Source organism: Heterodontus francisci, chromosome 2 (assembly GCF_036365525.1).
Source record: "Heterodontus francisci isolate sHetFra1 chromosome 2, sHetFra1.hap1, whole genome shotgun sequence".
In the NCBI taxonomy this organism is placed as follows: domain Eukaryota; kingdom Metazoa; phylum Chordata; class Chondrichthyes; order Heterodontiformes; family Heterodontidae; genus Heterodontus; species Heterodontus francisci.
Window position 1 is genome coordinate 181,456,307 of NC_090372.1, and position 17,700 is coordinate 181,474,006.

The following is a 17,700-nucleotide window of genomic DNA, read 5'->3' on the forward strand; positions in this document are numbered from 1 at the left end:
CTTAAGAAGGTGCTGGTCAGCTGCCTTCTTGAACCGCTGCAGTCCATGTGAGGTAGGTACACCCAGAGTGCTGTTAGGAAGGGAGTTCCAGGATTATGACCCAGCAACAGTGAAGGAACAGCGATATAGTTCCAAGTCAGGATGGTGTGCGACTTGGACGGGAACTTGCAGGTGGTGATGTTCCCATGCATCTGCTGCTCTTGTCCTTCGAGGTGGTAGAGGTTGCAGGTTTGGAAGGTGCTGTCAAAGGAGCCTTGGTGCGTTGCTGCGGTGCATCTTGTAGATGGTACACACTGCTGCCACTGTGCGTCGGTGGTGGAGGGAGTGAATGTTTGTGGATGGTGTGCCAATCAAGCGGGCTGCTTTGTCCTGGATGGTGGTGAGCTTCTTGAGTGTTGTTGGAGGTGCACCCATCCAGGCAAGTGCAGAGTATTCCATCACACTCTTGACTTGTGCCTTGTAGATGGTGGACAGGCTTTCGAGAGTCAGGAGGTCAGCTACGCGCCGCAGGATTCCTAGCCTCTGACCTGCTCTTGTAGCCACGGTGTTTATATGGCTGGTCCAGTTCAGTTTCTGGTCAATGGTAGCCCCTAAGATGTTGATAGTGGGGGATTCAGCGATGGTAATGCCATTGAATGTCAAAGGGAGATGGTTAGATTCTCTCTTGTTGGAGATTGTCATTGCCTGGCACTTGTGTGGCGCAAATGTTACGTGCTACTTATCAGCCCAAGCCTGGATATTGTCCAGGTCTTGCTGCATTTCTACACAGTCTGCTTCAGTATCTGAGGAGTTGCGAATGGTGCTGAACATTGTGCAATCATCAGCGAACATCCGCACTTCTGACCTTATGATAGAAGGAAGGTCATTGATGAAGCAGCTGAAGATGGTTGGGCCTAGGACACTACCCTGAGGAACCCCTGCAGTGATGTCCTGGAGCTCAGATGATTGACCTCCAACAACCACAGCCATCTTTCTTTGCGCTAGGTATGACTCCAACCAGCAGAGAGTTTTCCCCCTGATTTCCATTGACTCCAGTTTTGCTAGGGCTCCTTGATGCCATACTCAGTCAAATGCTGCCTTGATGTCAAGGGCAGTCACTCTCACCTCACCTCGAGTCCATGTTTGAACCAAGGCTGTAATGAGGTCAGGAGCTGAGTGGCCCTGGCGGAACCCAAAGTGAGCATCACTGAGCACATTATTGCTAAGCAAGTGCTGCTTGATGGCACTGTTGATGACACCTTCCATCACTCTACTGATGATTGAGAGTAGACTGATGGAGCGGTAATTGGCCGGGTTGGACTTGTCCTGCTTTTTGCGTACAGGACATACCTGGGCAATTTTCCATATTGCCGGGTAGATGCCAGTGTTGTGCTGGAACAGCTTGGCGAGGGGCACGGCAAGTTCTGGAGCACAGGTCTTCAGTACTATTGCCGGAATATTGTCAGGACCCATGGCCTTTGCAGTATCCAGCGCCTTCAGTCGTTTCTTGATATCACACGGAGTGAATCGAATTGGCATCTGTAACGCTGGGAAATTCAGGAGGAGGCCGAGATGGATCATCAACTCGGCACTTCTGGCGGAAGATTGTTGTAAATGCTTCTGCCTTATCTTTTGCACTGATGTGCTGGGCTCCCCCATCATTGAGGATGGGGATATTTGTGGAGCCACCTCCTCCCAGTTAGTTGTTTAATTGTCTACGACCATTCATGACTGGATGTGGCAGGACTGCAGAGCTTAGGTTGGATCCGTTGGTTATGGGATCGCTTAGCTCTGTCTGTTGCATGCTGCTTATGCAGTTTGGCATGCAAGTAGTCCTGGGTTGTAGCTTCACCAGGTTGACACTTCATTTTGAGGTATGCCTGGTGCTGCTCCTGGCATGCCCTCCTGCACTCTTCATTGAACCAGGGTTGGTCTCCTGGCTTGATGGTAATAGTAGAGTGGGGGATATGCCAGGCCATGAGGTTACAGATTGTGGTTGAGTACAATTCTGCTGCTGCTGATGGCCCACAGCGCCTCATGGATGCCCTGCTTTGCACTGCTAGATCTGTTTGAAATCTATCCCATTTATTACGGTGATAGTGCCACACAACACGATGGATGGTATCCTCAATGTGAAGGCGGGACTTGTCTCCACAAGGACTGTGCGGTGGTCACTCCTACCAATACAGTCATGGACAGAAGCATCTGCGGCAGGCATATTGGCGAGGACAAGGTCAAGTATGTTTTTCCCTCGTGTTGGTTCCCCACCACCTGCTGCAGACCCAGTCTCGCAGCTATGTCCTTTAGTACTCTGCCAGCTCGGTCAGTAGTGGTGCTACTGAGCCACTCTTGGTGATGGACATTGAAGTCCCCCACCCAGAGTGCATTTTGTGCCCTTGCCACCCTCAGTGCTTCCTCCAAGTGGTGTTCAACATGGAGGAGTACTGACTCATCAGCTGAGGGAGGGTGGTAGGTGGTAATCAGTAGAGGTTACCTTGCTCGTGTTTGACCTGATGCCATGAGACTTCATGGGGTCCAGAGTCGATGTTGAGGACTCCCAGGGCAACTCCCTCCCTACTGTAGACCACTGTGTGTTGTGAGGGTTCCTGTCTCTACTACCCCTTCAGGCAGTGTGTTCCAGATTCGAACCACCCTCAGGGTGAAATTTTTTTTCCCTCAAATCCCCTCTAAACCTCCTGCCCCTTACCTTAAATCTATGCACCCTGGTTACTGACACCTCCGTTAAGGGAAAAAGTTTCTTCCTATCTACGCCCTCATAATTTTGTATACCTCAATCAGGTCCCCCCTCAGCCTTCTCTGCTCTAAGGAAAACAACCCTAGCCTATCCAGTCTCTCTTCATAGCTGAAATGCTCCAGCCCAGGCAACATCCTGGTGAATCTCCTCTGCACCCTCTCCAGTGCAATCACATCCTTCCTATAATGTGGTGACCAGCACTGTACACAGTACTCCAGCTGTGGCCTCACTAGCATTTTATACAGCTCCATCATAACCTCCCTGCTCTTATATTCTATGCCTTGGCTAATAAAGGCAAGTATCCCATATGCCTTCCTAACCACCTTATCTACCTGTGCTACTGCCTTCAGTGATCTATGGACAAGTACACCAAGGTCCCACTGACCCTCTGTACTTCCTATGGTCCTAACATTGTATATTCCCTTGCCTTGTTAGTCTTCCCAAAATGCATCACCTCACACTTCTCAGGATTAAGTTCCATTTGCCACTGCTATGCCAATCTATATAGTCCTGTAATCCAAGGTTTCCTCCCCACTATTTATGACACCACCAATTTTTGTGTCATCTGCGAACTTACTGATCATGCCTCCTATATTCACGTCTAAATCATTGAAGTACACTACAAATAGCAAGTGTCCCAGCACCGTTCCCTGCGGTACAACACTGGTCACAGGCTTCCAATCGCAAAAACAACCCACGACCATCACTCTCTGCCTCCTGCCACTAAGCGAATTTTGGGTCCAATTTGCCAAATTGCCCTGGATCCTATGGGCTCTTACCTTTTTGACCAATCTACCATGTGGGAGCCTTACTGAAGTCCATGTAGACGACATCAACTGCTTTACCCTCATCTAGACATCTAGTCACCTCCTCGAAAAAATCCAATCAAATTGGGTTAGACACAATCTCCCCCTGATAAAGCCACGCTGACTATCCTTGATTAATCCCTGTCTCTCCAATTGGAGATTAATCCTGTCCCTCAGAATTCTTTCCAATAGTTTCCCTACCACTGATGTTAGACTCACTGGCCTGTAATTACCTCGTTTATCCCTGCTACCCTTCTTGAATAATGGTACCACATTCGCTGTCCTCCAGTCCTCTGGCACATCTCCTGTGGCCAGAGAGGATTTGAAAATTTGTGTCAGAGCCCCTGCTATCTCCTCCCTTGCCTCACATAGCAGCCTGGGATACATCTCATCTGCACCTGGGATTTATCCACTTTTAAGCCCGCTAAAACTGCTAATACTTCCTCCATTTCAATGCTAATTTGTTCAAGTATATCACAATCCCCCTTCCTGATCTCAACACCTGCATCGTCCTTCTCCATAGTGAACACAGATGAAAAGTAATCATTTCAAACTTCACCTACGTCCTCCAGCTCCACAGATTGCCACTTTGGCCCTGCTCTTTCCCTGGTTATCCTCTTGACCTTAATATACTTATAAAATGCCATGGGATTTTCCTTTATCTTACCCGCCAGTACTTTTTCTGCCCTGTCTTCGCTCTCCTAATTACTTTTTTAAAAAAATACCCACCTACACTTTCTATATTCCTCTAGGGCCTCTGCTGTTTTCAGCACTCTGAATCTGACATAAGCCTCCTTTTTTTTCCTTATCCAATCCTCGAAAGCCCTTGACATCCAGGGTTCCCGAGACTTATTGGTCCTACCTTTCACCTTTACAGGAACATGTTGGCCCTGAACTCTCAATATTTCCTTTTTGAATGACTCCCACTGGTCTGATGTAGACTTTCCTACAAGTAGCTGCTCCCAGTCCACTTTGGCCAGATCCTGTTTTATCATTGAAATTGCTCTTCCCCCAATTCAGTACCTTTATTTCCAGTCCATCTTTGTCCTTTTCCATAACTACCTTAAATCTTAGAGTTATGGTCGCTATCCCCGAAATGCTCCCCCACCGTCACTTCTACCACTTGTCCGGCTTCATTCCCTAGGATTAGGTCCGGTACCGCCCCTTCTCTTGTAGGACTTTCTACATACTGGCTCAAAAAGCTCTCCTGGATGCACTTTAAGAACTCCGCCCCCTTTCAGCCTTTGCACAAAGACTATTCCAGTTAATATTGGGGGTTGAAATCCTCTACTATTATTATTACCCTATTATTTTTACACCTCTCTGAGATTTGCCTACATATCTGCTCCTCTATCTCTCCCTGACTGTTTGGAGGCCTGTAGTTCACTCACAGCCAAGTGATTGCCCCCTTTTTGTTTTTAAGTTCTACCCATATGGCCTCATTTGAGGAACCTTCTAAGATATCATCCCTTCTTATTGCAGTAATTGACTCCTTGATCAATAGTGCAATGCCACCTCCTCTTTTGCACCCCCTGCTGTCATGCCTGAAGATTTTATACCCCGGAAAATTAAGCTGCCAGTCCTGCCCTTCCCTCAACCATGTCTCTGTGATAGCAATAATATCATATTCCCATGTGTTAATCACCCACAATTCATCTGCCTTAATTGTCAGACACCTTGCGTTAAAATAGATTCACTCCAGCTTTGCATTAATCACTTGTGCCTCAACAGGTCTATATTTGCTCTGCCTTCCAGACTGACTTAGTTTCTCTTCTATATTTGACTGTGCATCACCCTCTACTGTACCTCCACTCTGTATCCCATCCCCCTGCCAAATTAGTTTAAACCCCCCCCAACAGCACTAGCAAACCTCCCTGCAAGGATGTTGGTCCTGTTCCAGTTCAGGTGCAACTCCATCTGACTTGTACAGGTCCCACCTTCGCCAGAAACAGACCCAGTGATCCAGGAAACTAAAGCCCTCCCTCCTGCACCATGTCTTCAGCCATACATTCAGCTGCACTATCCTCCTATTCCTATACTCACTAGCACGTGGCACCGGGAGTAATCTAGAGATTACAACCTTTGAGGTCCTGCTTTTTAATCTGCTACCTAGCTCCCTAAATTCTTGTTGCAGGACCTCATCCCTCTTTCTACCTATGCCGTTGGTACCAATGTGAACCACGACCTCTGACTGTTCACCCTCCTCCTTCAGAATGTCCTGCAGCCGCTCCGTAACATGTTTGACCCCAACACCAGGGAGGCAACATACCATCCTGGAGTCACGTTTGCGGCCACAGAAATGCCCATTTGTACCCCTTACAATAGAATCCCCTATCACTGTAGCTCTCCCACTCGTTTTCCTCCCCTCCTGTGCAGCTGAGCCACCCATGGTGCCACAGACTTGGCTCTTGCTGCATTCCCCTGCGAAGCTATCTCCCCCAACAGTATTCAAAGCGAAAAGTCTGCTAGAGAGGGAGGTGGACCCAAGGGACTCCTGCACTACCTGCCCTAGTTCTTCTACTCTGCCTGGTGGTCACCCATTCCCTTTCTGCTTGAGCAGTCTTTACCTGCGGTGTGACCACCTCCATGTACGTGCTATCCATGGTGATCTCAGCCTTGCGGATGCTCCAGTGTCCCCAGCCGCCGCTCCAGATCCAAAATGCAGATTTCGAGTAGCTGCAGCTGGAGCTGGAGACACTTCCTGCACATGTGTTCACCCTGGACACTGAAAGTGTTCCTGACTTCCCACATTGCACAGGAGGAGCACTCCATGCTGCTGAGCTGCCCTGCCAGCCTGACTTACCTGTAATTTACTCCCTTAAATGAGTCAAAAATTAGAGATTATTTACACTAGGGTCCTGGATTCCCTACAAAAACACTACTTACTATATAAAAATAGCTGTAGACCTTACATTTCTATTTACTTTAGTTACTAACCCAGCTATTTACTGATACTCCCTAATGGCAGTTACTCACCGACCAATCACGTTGCAGCTTTCCTGTGATGTCACTGTTCAAATTTTTTTTTTCAAACTCTGTCAGCGCACGCCAACTCCTGAAGAGATCCGACTGCTCTCCGCTCCTGAAGATAAGAGAAGGCTCCAAGCCTGGTGCTTAATTTATCCGCTCCCAGTTCTAGGTGCTCCCACACAGGTCCGACTGCTCTCCGCTCCTGAAGGTAAATCTTCTTTGAGATGGTCATTGCCTGGCACTTGTGTGGCATAAATGTTACTTGCCACTTATCAGCCCAAGCCTGGATATTGTCCAGGTCTTGCTGCATATGGACGTGGGCTGCTTCAGCATCTGAGGAGTTGCGAATGGTGCTGAACATTGAGCTATCAGCGAATATCCCCACTTCTGACCTGATGATGGAGGGAAGGTCATTGATGAAGTAGCTGAAGATGGTTGGGCCTAGGACTCTACCCTGAGGAACTCCTGCAATGATGTCCAGGGACTGAGATGATTGACCCCCAACAACCAAACCATCTTCTTTTGTACTCGGTATGACTCCAACTAGTGGAGAGTTTTCCTCCTGATTCCCATTGACCCCAGTTTTGCTAGAGCCCCTTGATGCCATACTCAGTCAAATGCTGCCTTGGCGTCAAGGGCAGTCACTCTCACCTCACCTCTGGAGTTCAGCTCTTTTGTCCATGTTTAGACCAAGGCTGTAATGAGGTCAGGAGCTGAGTGGCCCTGGTGGAACCCAAACTGAATGTCGGTGAGCAGGTTATTGCTGAGCAAGTGCTGCTTGATAGACTGTCGTAGACCCCTTCCATCACTTTGCTGATGATCGGGAGTAGACTGATAGGACGATAACTGAATGAGTTGGATTTGTCCTGCTTTTTGTGCACAGGACAAATCTGGAGAATTTTCCACATTGCCGGGTAGATGCCAGTGTTGTAGCTGATTGATTCCTGCAGCAATGTCCTGGAGCTGCAATGACTAATCTTCGGCATTTGTGAACATCTGACTACGTACTAGAGTTTTCCCTTTGACCTCCATTGACATGACATTTATCTTTTATCTGTTTCCGTTGTTTTAACGTTGACATTGTCAACACTCAACTACAGGGCACATAAGGTACTATAACTGGTGAAAGTGACTTTGCATTCAATGACCAAATTCTCGCTCAATTTGCTTCCCGACTACTTCCAATTTGCATCAGAAGTCTCAGAGGAGTGAAAATGAGTCTATGAGTAATAATTTTTTGAAAATTGTACAGTTTTTTCTTTATTTGGATAATCGTGATGGTGATGAATGGTTTTGTGTAATGTGATAAATTTGTTTCTTCAAAGTGATGACAAATAGTTTGACAGATCAGTGAGATGTTCTTCCACATTAGGGGTAATTTTCTGACTTTGCACTCCTGACGTGAAGTTTTACCTGTCAGGAACACGTATAGAAATTCAGGTACAAGCTATGCATAATTGGCTTGAAAAACCATACATAGTGTAATGGCAAATTTCTCATATGCTCTCTTGGCGAGTCAGACTCTCTATCAGAAGCACAACATTGAAAAATCACACGACTTGAAACTCTATTTCCAATCTGATCATTGTACCTAGATGATCACTTAAATGCTGATTATATTGAATGCTTCAGAAAGAAAATATAAATAAAAATACCTGCAATTATATTGTGCCTTTTGTGCCTTTCACAACCACAAAAATGTTCCAAAGTGCTCTACAGCCAACCAAGCGTAGTCACAGTTGCAATGTAGGAAACACGTGGCCAATTTGTGGACAGCAAACACGCACAAACAGCAATGTGATAATGACCAAATAATCTGTTTTTGTGACGTTGATTGAGGGAAAAATATTGGCCAGAACAGTGGGGGTAACTTCCCTGCGCTTCTTCAAAATAATATCATGGGATCTTTTACAGGCAGCTGAGAGAGCAAATAGGGCCTCGGTTTAACGTTTCATCTGAAAGATGGCACCTCTGACATTGCAGCACTCCCTCATTATTGCACTGGAGTATCAGCCTGCATTGTTTTGCTTAAGTCCTGGAGTGGATCTTGAACCCATAACCTTCTGACTCAGAGGTGAGAGTGCTACCAACTGAGCCAGGGCTGACATACTATCAAATATGATCAAAACCGTCTGTAAAGTAGCAAGAAGTTTTAAAATGAGATTAAGACAATATTAATTTATACTTTTACTTACTGATTGCATTGACAAAGTCGTTAAAGAGATGATATGTGAAGAGAGGTTCTGGCAATTCTCTGAAAAACATCTTGAGAGCCCCAGTAATAACATTGATATCCTCCCACTTACTGTCATTCAAGTCCAGCTTCTCATCTGTAAGGAAGGCATAATTGATTAGCATGTTTTAGGTAAGAGGCAAATCAGTATCTCATAACTATGGTGTTTTAAAAGTGTATTGTTGAGGAATAAGTAGTATTTTTTGTGGGCATGTCATCTTTTTATCTAGGGACCCTGTGATCAAATCTGGACCAAACTGAAAGAAAATTTTCTCTTGCTAGTTGCTAGGGTCCAATGCGAAATGGGTTTGGACAAACTGAATCAAGTGTTAATTCTTCCTATAATCAGGGAAGAAATAACAACCTGACATGAATCATAAAGACGACTATGAAAAATGGGAAAATTCATACTAATTTAGTACAGCATCCCCTTCTGTGGTTGGGCCTGAGCCATATTGTTCGGGCAAATACAAGTATCAGATACACTCTAATCGTTCAGTTAGATAAATGCCTCAGGTGGATTAAAGAAGCAGCAGCACTGAAAACACCAGTAAAGATGCGGGAAGTACCATGATTGTGGAGCAGCAAAGAGAGAAACAGAAAATTTGGTAAGTAAAATCATAAGCATAGTGTATAAAATGGTTTATTTTTAAAAATAAAGACTGCCGGCAAGAAATCTGAGGGGGGAGGGTCCTGCTCTATGAGTGCGGGACTCTTAACCGCCTGCAATTACTGACGCAGACCATGTCCCAAATTATGGGGACAGGGTCATTTCCATGCTCAGAACAGGCACATCTCTCCAGCAACAGTGCTTCAGTAGTGCCGATCCCAATGGAAGCCTGGAACAGAGTGACATCATACTGCTCTGGTCATACAAAGGCCCAAGAGAGGTATAACAGAACATATATTTCTTTCCAATATTCAGCTTTTCAGAGAGCCATCGGACACAATTTTAAGCAATCAATATCTTTCAGGATCAATTTCCTTTTTCAAAGTTTTGGGGCCTCAGGAAGACTCTCAACAGTTCTCAACCATCTCCCCTGCCCCCAAAATTGGAAAACAGCCACATGGAAAACACAGGGGAGATTCTCAGTGGAATAGATTTCCCAACCCTATTTTCTGGTCCCTAGACAGGCAATACACTCCATTTGTGCTCAGGCCTCAACAGGAGTTACGAGCCTTTCTTTGATTATAGCCGGAGATATGGTCATATCACGAAGTACTTTGGAATGTACATATTTTCACCTGTATCTGAGATTCAGCCTAAAACACAATTTGTACAAATATAACTGTGTAGTGTTGCAAAAATTGCTGTTTTGTGTTAATACTGCTGTTAAATAGCTTTCTTTCTGCAAGGCATTTAAAGTGCACATTTCCTCCCTATCAATAAAGTTTAGCAGGAGATGACAGAATCACAGAATTGTTACAGCACAGGAGGCGGCCATTTGGCCCATCGTGTCTGCACTGGCTCTTCTAATGAGCAATTCACATGATGCCATTCCCATTGTCTTCTCCCTATAATACTGCACATTCTTCCTTTTCAGATATTATTAACAATGTTCCAACCTATCCTGCCACCTTCAATGACTTATGCACATATACAGCTAGGTCCCTCTGCTCCTGCACCCCTTTAGAATTGCACCTGTTATGTTATAGTGTCTCTCCACGTTATAGAGTCATAGTCGTACAGCATATAAACAGGCCCTTCGGCCCACCGCGTCTATGCCGACCATAATGCCTATCTATACTAATCCCACCTGCCTGCATTAATTCCATATCCCTCTATGTCTTGCTCATTCAAGTACCTGTCCAGATGCCTCTTAAATGTCGCCACTGTTCCTGCCTCCACCACCTCCTCAGGCAGCTCATTCCAGATACCCACTATTCTTTGTGTGAAAAATTTACCCCTTTGATCCCCTTTAAACCTATGCCCTCTAGCTTTAGTCAGCCCTACCATGGGAAACAGACTCTGACTATCTACCCTATCTATGCCTCTCATAATTTTATATACCTCTATCATGTCCCCTCTCAGCCTCCTTCGCTCCAGGAAAAACAGACCCAGCCTATCCAATCTCTTTTTATAACTCAAGCCGTCCAAACCAGGCAACATCCTTGTGAATCTTTTCTGCACCCTCTCTAGCTTAATCACATCTTTCCTGTAGTGCGGCGACCAGAACTACACACAGTACTCCAAATGCGGCCTAACCAACGTTATGTACAACTGTAACATGACGTCCCAATTCTTGTACTCAATGCCTCGGCCGATGAAGGCAAGCATGCCATACACCTTCTTCACCACCCTGTCTACCTGTGTTGCCACTTTCAAGGAACTATGTACTTGCACCCCAAGGTCTCTCTGCTCAACAACACTCCCCAGGGCCCTGCCATTCACTGCATCTGTCCTGCCCTGGTTTAACTTCCCAAAATGCATCACTTCACACTTGTCGGCGTTAAATTCCATTTGCCACTCCCTTGCCCACTTTTCCAGTTGATCTATATCCTTAGACAACCTTCTTCACTGTCCACTATACCACCAATTTTGGTGTCATCTGTAAACTTACTAATCGTGCTCCTTACATTCACATCCAAGTCATTAATATATATGACAAACAACAGAAGGCCCAGTACCGATCCCTACGGCACACCACTGGTCACCGGCCTCCAATCTGAAAAACAACCCTCCACTACCACCCTCTGCCTCCCATCACCAGCTTTAGTCACCCCTACCATGGGAAACAGACTCTGGCTATCTACCCTATCTATGCCTCTCATAATTTTATATACCTCTATCATGTCCCCTCTCAGCCTCCTTCGCTCCAGGAAAAACTGACCCAGCCTATCCAATCTCTCTTTATAACTCAAGCCCTCCAAACCATTTTGATCCAATTTGCTAGCTCACCCTGGATCCCATGTGTTCGAACCTTCTGGACCAGCCTACCATGCGGGATCTTGTCAAAGACCTTGCTAAAGTCCATGTAGACAACGTCCATCGCCCTGCCCTCGTCAATCCTCTTGGTCACCTCCTCGAAAAACTCAATCAAATTCGTGAGACATGATTTCCCACGCACAAAGCCATGTTGACTATCCCTAATCAGACCATGCCTTTCCAGATGCATATAAATCCTGTCTCTCAGAATCCCTTCCGATAACTTTCCCACCACTGATGTAAGGCTCACTGGCCTGTAGTTCCCTGGTTTATCCCTGCTGCCCTTCTTAAATAAAGGCACAACTTTAGCTATCCTCCAGTCTTCCGGTACCTCACCGTGGTTAACGATGACACAAAAATTTCTGCCAGGGCCCCAGCAATCTCCTCCCTTGCTTCCCATAGCATCCTAGGATACACCTGGTTAGGTCCTGGGGATTTATCCACCTTAATGCGCTTCAAAACCTCCAACACCTCCTCCTTTGTAATGTTGATATGCTCCAGGATATTGGTGTTCCCTCCCTTGAACTCACTAGCTTCCATGGCCTTCTCCACGGTAAATACGGACGAGAAATATTCATTTAAGACCTCGCACATTTCCCGTGGCTCCACACATAGATTGCCACACTGATCCTTAAGGGGACCTACTCTCTCCCTAGCTACCCTTTTACTCTCAATATACTTATAGAATCTTTTAGGATTCTCCTTTATCTTATCTGCCAGGGAAATCTCATGGCCCTTTTTCGCCCTCCTAATTTCCTTCTTAAGTGTAGTCCTACATCCCCTATACTCCTCGAGGGACTCGCTCAATCCCAGCTGCCTATACCTGACATATGCCTCCTTCTTTGTCCTGACCAGACCCTCAGTATCCCTTGTCAACCAAGGTTCCCTAAACTTGCCAGCCTTGCCCTTCAATCTAACAGGAACATGCGGGCCCTGAACTCTTCCTATCTCACTTTTAAAAGCCTCCCACTTGCCAGACGTCCCTTTGCCTGTAAACAGCCTCTCCCATTCAACTTTTGAGAGTTCCTGTCTGATGCCATCGAAATTAGTCTTCCCCCAATTTAGGACTTCAACCTGAGGACCAGTCCTATCCTTTTCCATAATTATCTTGAAGCTAATAGAGTTATGGTCACTGGTCCCAAAGTGCTCCCCCACTGACACATCAACCACCTGCCCATCCTCATTTCCTAAGAGGAGGTCGAGTGTAGCCCCTTCTCTAGTAGGGCCATCCACATACTGCTTCAGAAAACTATCCTGGACACACTTAACAAATTCTTCCCCATCTGATCCCTTAGCACTAAGGCAGTCCCAGTCAATATTAGGGAAGTTAAAATCACCTACTATTACAACCCTATAATTCCTACAGCTATCTGTGATTTCCCTGCATATATGCTCCTCCACTTTCCTCTGACTACTGGGGGGCCTATAGTATAATCCCATCAAAGTGATCACCCCTTTCTTATTTCTAAGTTCTACCCATATAGCCTTGCTGGACATTCCCCCCGGGATATCCTCTCTAAGTACTGCCGTGATGTCCTCCCTCATCAATAGTGCAACTCCCCCTCCTCTCTTACCTCCACCTCTGTCACGCCAGAAAGATCGGTACCCCGGAACATTGAGCTACCAGTCCTGCTCATCCCTCAACCACATTTCCGCAATAACTATAATATCACAATCCCATCTACTGATTCATGCTCTGAGTTCTGAGTTTTGTTCTTCCTAACAAAATGAATCACTTCACATTTCTCTGCATTGAACTTCATGACCGTGAATTAAGATTCAGCACCTAACTCTCCAAAAATAAATTCATATTGATTAAACCATACTAGGAATGGTTTTATTTATGGATCTCTCCTTCATTACATCACCATCCAATTGGTTAGAAAAATGCTTTCCTCTTATTCAGTAATTTATTTGGTATAGAAAGTTTGAGCAGAAAAATTCTATAAAATGTTGCAATATGGCATGGCTCCATATGTTTTGCTTACAAGTTGTTCATATTTTGTATATTTCAATTTATGAATCTTTTTGGTGGGTTTTCCTTATTTCACCAGCCCTTTCCATTTACCAGGTTAACCTCCTTATTTGGAGGCCAGAATCATCTATTCAATATAATAACCTTTACAAGTGTGCGAACCTTAGGTCAACGGCAGTTAAAAGGAAACCTCCCCAGTGGTGGAGTCATATGTGAAGCAAATGAAGATGGTTGTGGTTATTGGAGGCCAATCATTGTAGCCACAGGACAATTTTAGGGAAGCATCATTGGCCCGTACATTTTCAGTAATTCATCAATAACATTCCTTCCAGCATAAGGTGAGCAGCCAGGATGTTGGCCGACGATTCTACAACTTTCCGCTCATTCAAAACTCCTTCAATAATGAAGCAGCACTGGTTAGTTTACGGCAGAACCTGGGTAAGATCCAGATTTGGGCTGACAAGTAGCAGGTAACATCCGTGCTGCTTATCAAGAGAAAAGCCCTTATCTTCCCAGAACTCCAAATGATTCAACTAATCCTGAACCAATGGATTCAGTCGTTTATGGGATGTGGGCGCCGCTAGCAAGGCCAGTATTTATTGCCCATCCCAAATTGCCTTTGAAAAAGCAGTGGTGAGCTGCTGCCTTGAACTGCTGCAGTCTGTGGGGTGAAGGTACTCCCACAATGCTCTTAACATGGGAGTTGCAGGATTTTGACCCAGCGACGATGAAACAACAGCAGTATATATTTCCAAGTCAGAATGATATGCGACTTGGAGGGGAGCCTGAACACATGTGCCTGCTGCCCTTGTCCTTCGAGATGGTAGAGTTCCTGGGTTTGGGAGGCACTGTTGAAGAAGCCTTGGCGCACAGCTGCAGTGTAACTTACATGGGTATACACTGAAGAAACAGTACACTGGTGATGCTGCCAGACCTGTTAGGCTCAATCGCTGATGGTCACTGCCTGGCACTTAGGTGGCGCAAATGTCACTCCCCACTTATCAGTCCAAGCCTGGATGTTGTCCAGTCTTGCTGCATGTGGGCACAGACTAACTCATTACCTGAACAGCGGTGAACAGAATTGATTACCGTGCAATCGTCAGTGAACATCCCCACTTCTCACCTTATGATGAAGGGAAACTGCAGTATGTGCAATCTACGGGATTCAGTGCAGCAATTGATCAAGGATATGTTGGCAGAACCTCCCTCCCCCATGTCCTCTACCACCATAAAGGACAAAATTGGCAATGTTACATGAACACGTTCATCTCCAAGTGACAGATCACCCTGACCTGGACAGATATCACTGTTGCTTCATCATCGTTAAGTCAAAATTCTGAAACTCCCTACTCAAACACCATTGAGGAACCACCATTATCACTGGCACTGCAACAGTTCATGGAGAAGGGTCTCAACCACCAGCTCAGAGAGGTTAGGGATATCAAGACATCAACATTTTGAGAATAAGTGAAGACAAAGCAATTAATATGGTGATCTGAATTCTTGTTTGCCAATATGTTAAGCCAGAGTTTATGTATATGTCAGGTATCAGCAAATTTTTCTTGATTTACGTAAATTGCTGTCAACTCCCAATTTCTTCCTCATTTAATAAGTGGTATAGTTAGTTATATCCACATCTGCTTAAAAGCAACTTTTCTGAGCCTACAGCTGTGGAATACTTCGTGGAAATCAGGTTAAAAAGCAAAATTACTACCAGAAGCAGTGTTTGTTTTACATGTTTATACCCAGAATCTTATGTGCTGTGTTCTTGATTTTGACAGGGTTCTCAAATCTAAAACCAACTCACATTGTAACATATTTAGAGTCCAGTAAGTATGTACAGGAAAAAAGGAAAAATCTGAGGAGTGTGGGGTGTCACTTCACATCTCATTTGTTGGATCAACAGAATCATTAGCAGAGACCTGAAAGCAAGCTACCTGTCATGTCTCTTGCATTTCACCTCACTTACAGTTTGTGAATATTAAAGATTTGAATACTCTGAACTTGAAGGTGTGCCTAACCAACTTTACAAACATTACTGTAAAGTTCTACTGCCAGATGCCAAGTATACACAATGTAATTTTAAAACAAAATTACATGGCTAATAAAATGACTTACCATGGTTGACTGCAAAGCGAAGCTTTTGTATAACAGCCAGGTTGCCACTCACTCTATATAGACCATCAATGTTCAAGCCTGATGATATAAGATGAAACAACATAACAGGCAAGAGCTTCAAGGACCACTAACTCCTAGAGTGATTAATTAGAATTCCAAAAATGTTATAGTCCAATGCTCCAATACAAAAAAGATAAATTGCAGGAAAATGTGATCAATTGAAATTTATACTAAAATTAAGGGAAGCACTGAGATAGTCATTTTGTTATGAACAGTAGTTTTTCTGCCATTTTGTACTATTGCTTTGAATATGTGAACAATTCTGGCTATTTTAGAAAATATTTCACATATATCTTTACAATTTGTGTGTAATACGTCACAGAAGTCTTTTGAAGAATCAACTGTTAGAATGCCATACCCTCTTTCTCCACGTGATCAATACACATCATCACAAATTTTGGTACAGTTGCGTTCTCTCTCTGACAAAGACTACTTAGATTGCATCCAAACACCTGATCTGTATAAAAAAAAGTTACAGGTAACTAATTTGATTTCATGTAATGGCCTAGATTTTGTGGTAAGAACAACAGTGAGGCTAACAGTGTTCACCATAATTAAGGGAAAATCAGAAAGCAACTTCGGCGGCCACAGATGCGTAGTTAACCGCGGAAATCAGGAAGCTGCTGTCCAAGTTGCCCTATTCGTCGACAAGCTTCATTATACTGGTACCTCGCTAGAGATGTGGTATTCAAAATCATGAAGGATGTGAAGTTGGGGTACTTACCCACTAAATACACCAGAAAAAGTTAAGGTTTGCCCATTCAAGTGTAAATGAATTTTTAATGGCATGCAAGTCTTAAATACTGAGAAGCAACATATCCGGAACTGAAAATTTACTTTTATAAATAAGGAGACTCATTCCTTATAATTTTGATTATTGTTGGGACATTTTTAAAAAATTATGTTTTTTAGTTTTTCTTTCTGTCCCTTAGAGTCATCGAGTTATACAGCACAGAAACAGGCTCTTCAGCCCATCGTGTCTGTGCCGGTCATCAAGCACCTATCTATTCTAATCCCATTTTCCAGCACCTGGCCCATAGCCTTGTATGCTATGGTGTTTCAAGTGCTCATCTAAATACTTCTTAATTGTTGTGAGGGTTCCAACCTCTACCACCCCTTCAGGTAGTGTGTTCCAGATTCCAATCACCCTCTGTGTGAAAATTTTTTTCTTCAAATCCCCTCTAAATCTCCTGCCCTTCACCTTAAATCTATGCCCCCTAGTTATTGATCCTCCACTAAGGGAAAAAGTTTCATCCTATCTAACCCATCCTTATCACACTCTCTTAATCCCATCTTTCTTTCTGCACATGATTTGGCATTAAGTTAAATATACTAATTTATACTTCCTAGTTTAGACTCTGCGTGTCTCAGTAAGGATTCTTCAATCGGATTGGTTGAGAAGACACTCCATTTATTACCCTGTTCACAAAGGTCCCAGATCCCTTGTAATGGGAGCTGTGCTGTTTTGGCTGTCTAATAACAGCAAATCACAGCATAATAGGCCAAAGAAAGTCAGTAGGCCAAAGAAAATCAGTAGGCCACTGCAAGTGTGATGAATGGTGCTGACTACAAAATCCAGGCCAGTATTTTTTTTTTAAATAACATGCTTTGTATTCATACTTGTGAAGCTTTGTGTATACCATGGATTTAATTATAATTATTTTCTTAGTGAGTGCCCTTGCAACTATGATTCATATGTCAAAATACTTTTACATTGTGTGACACTCAGTATACAAATACTGTACAATTCATTTTACTTGATTTTTTGATAACCTTTTTTAAACTAAATTTAGCTAGATATATTTATTTGTTGTAGCAATGTTCAAATTGACCCACTGTGTTTAATACAATGAAATTAAAAGATTATATATATTATGC

At 44.3% G+C, this 17,700-nt stretch overlaps 1 protein-coding gene across 5 annotated transcripts in view; it reads right to left on the reverse strand.

The window, feature by feature from the left end:
* The window catches only part of LOC137349138 (rho GTPase-activating protein 12-like), a 241,639-nt gene that overhangs the window by 17,914 nt on the left and 206,025 nt on the right, over positions 1-17,700 (reverse strand). For all 5 annotated transcript variants that reach the window (XM_068014554.1, XM_068014532.1, XM_068014549.1 and 2 more), the window contains 3 exons: positions 16,181-16,279; positions 15,763-15,840; positions 8,706-8,840 (listed from right to left, as the gene is read on the reverse strand). In XM_068014554.1, the coding sequence (XP_067870655.1) occupies positions 8,706-8,840; positions 15,763-15,840; positions 16,181-16,279 (312 nt within the window). The remainder of the gene's footprint in view (positions 1-8,705; positions 8,841-15,762; positions 15,841-16,180; positions 16,280-17,700) is intronic.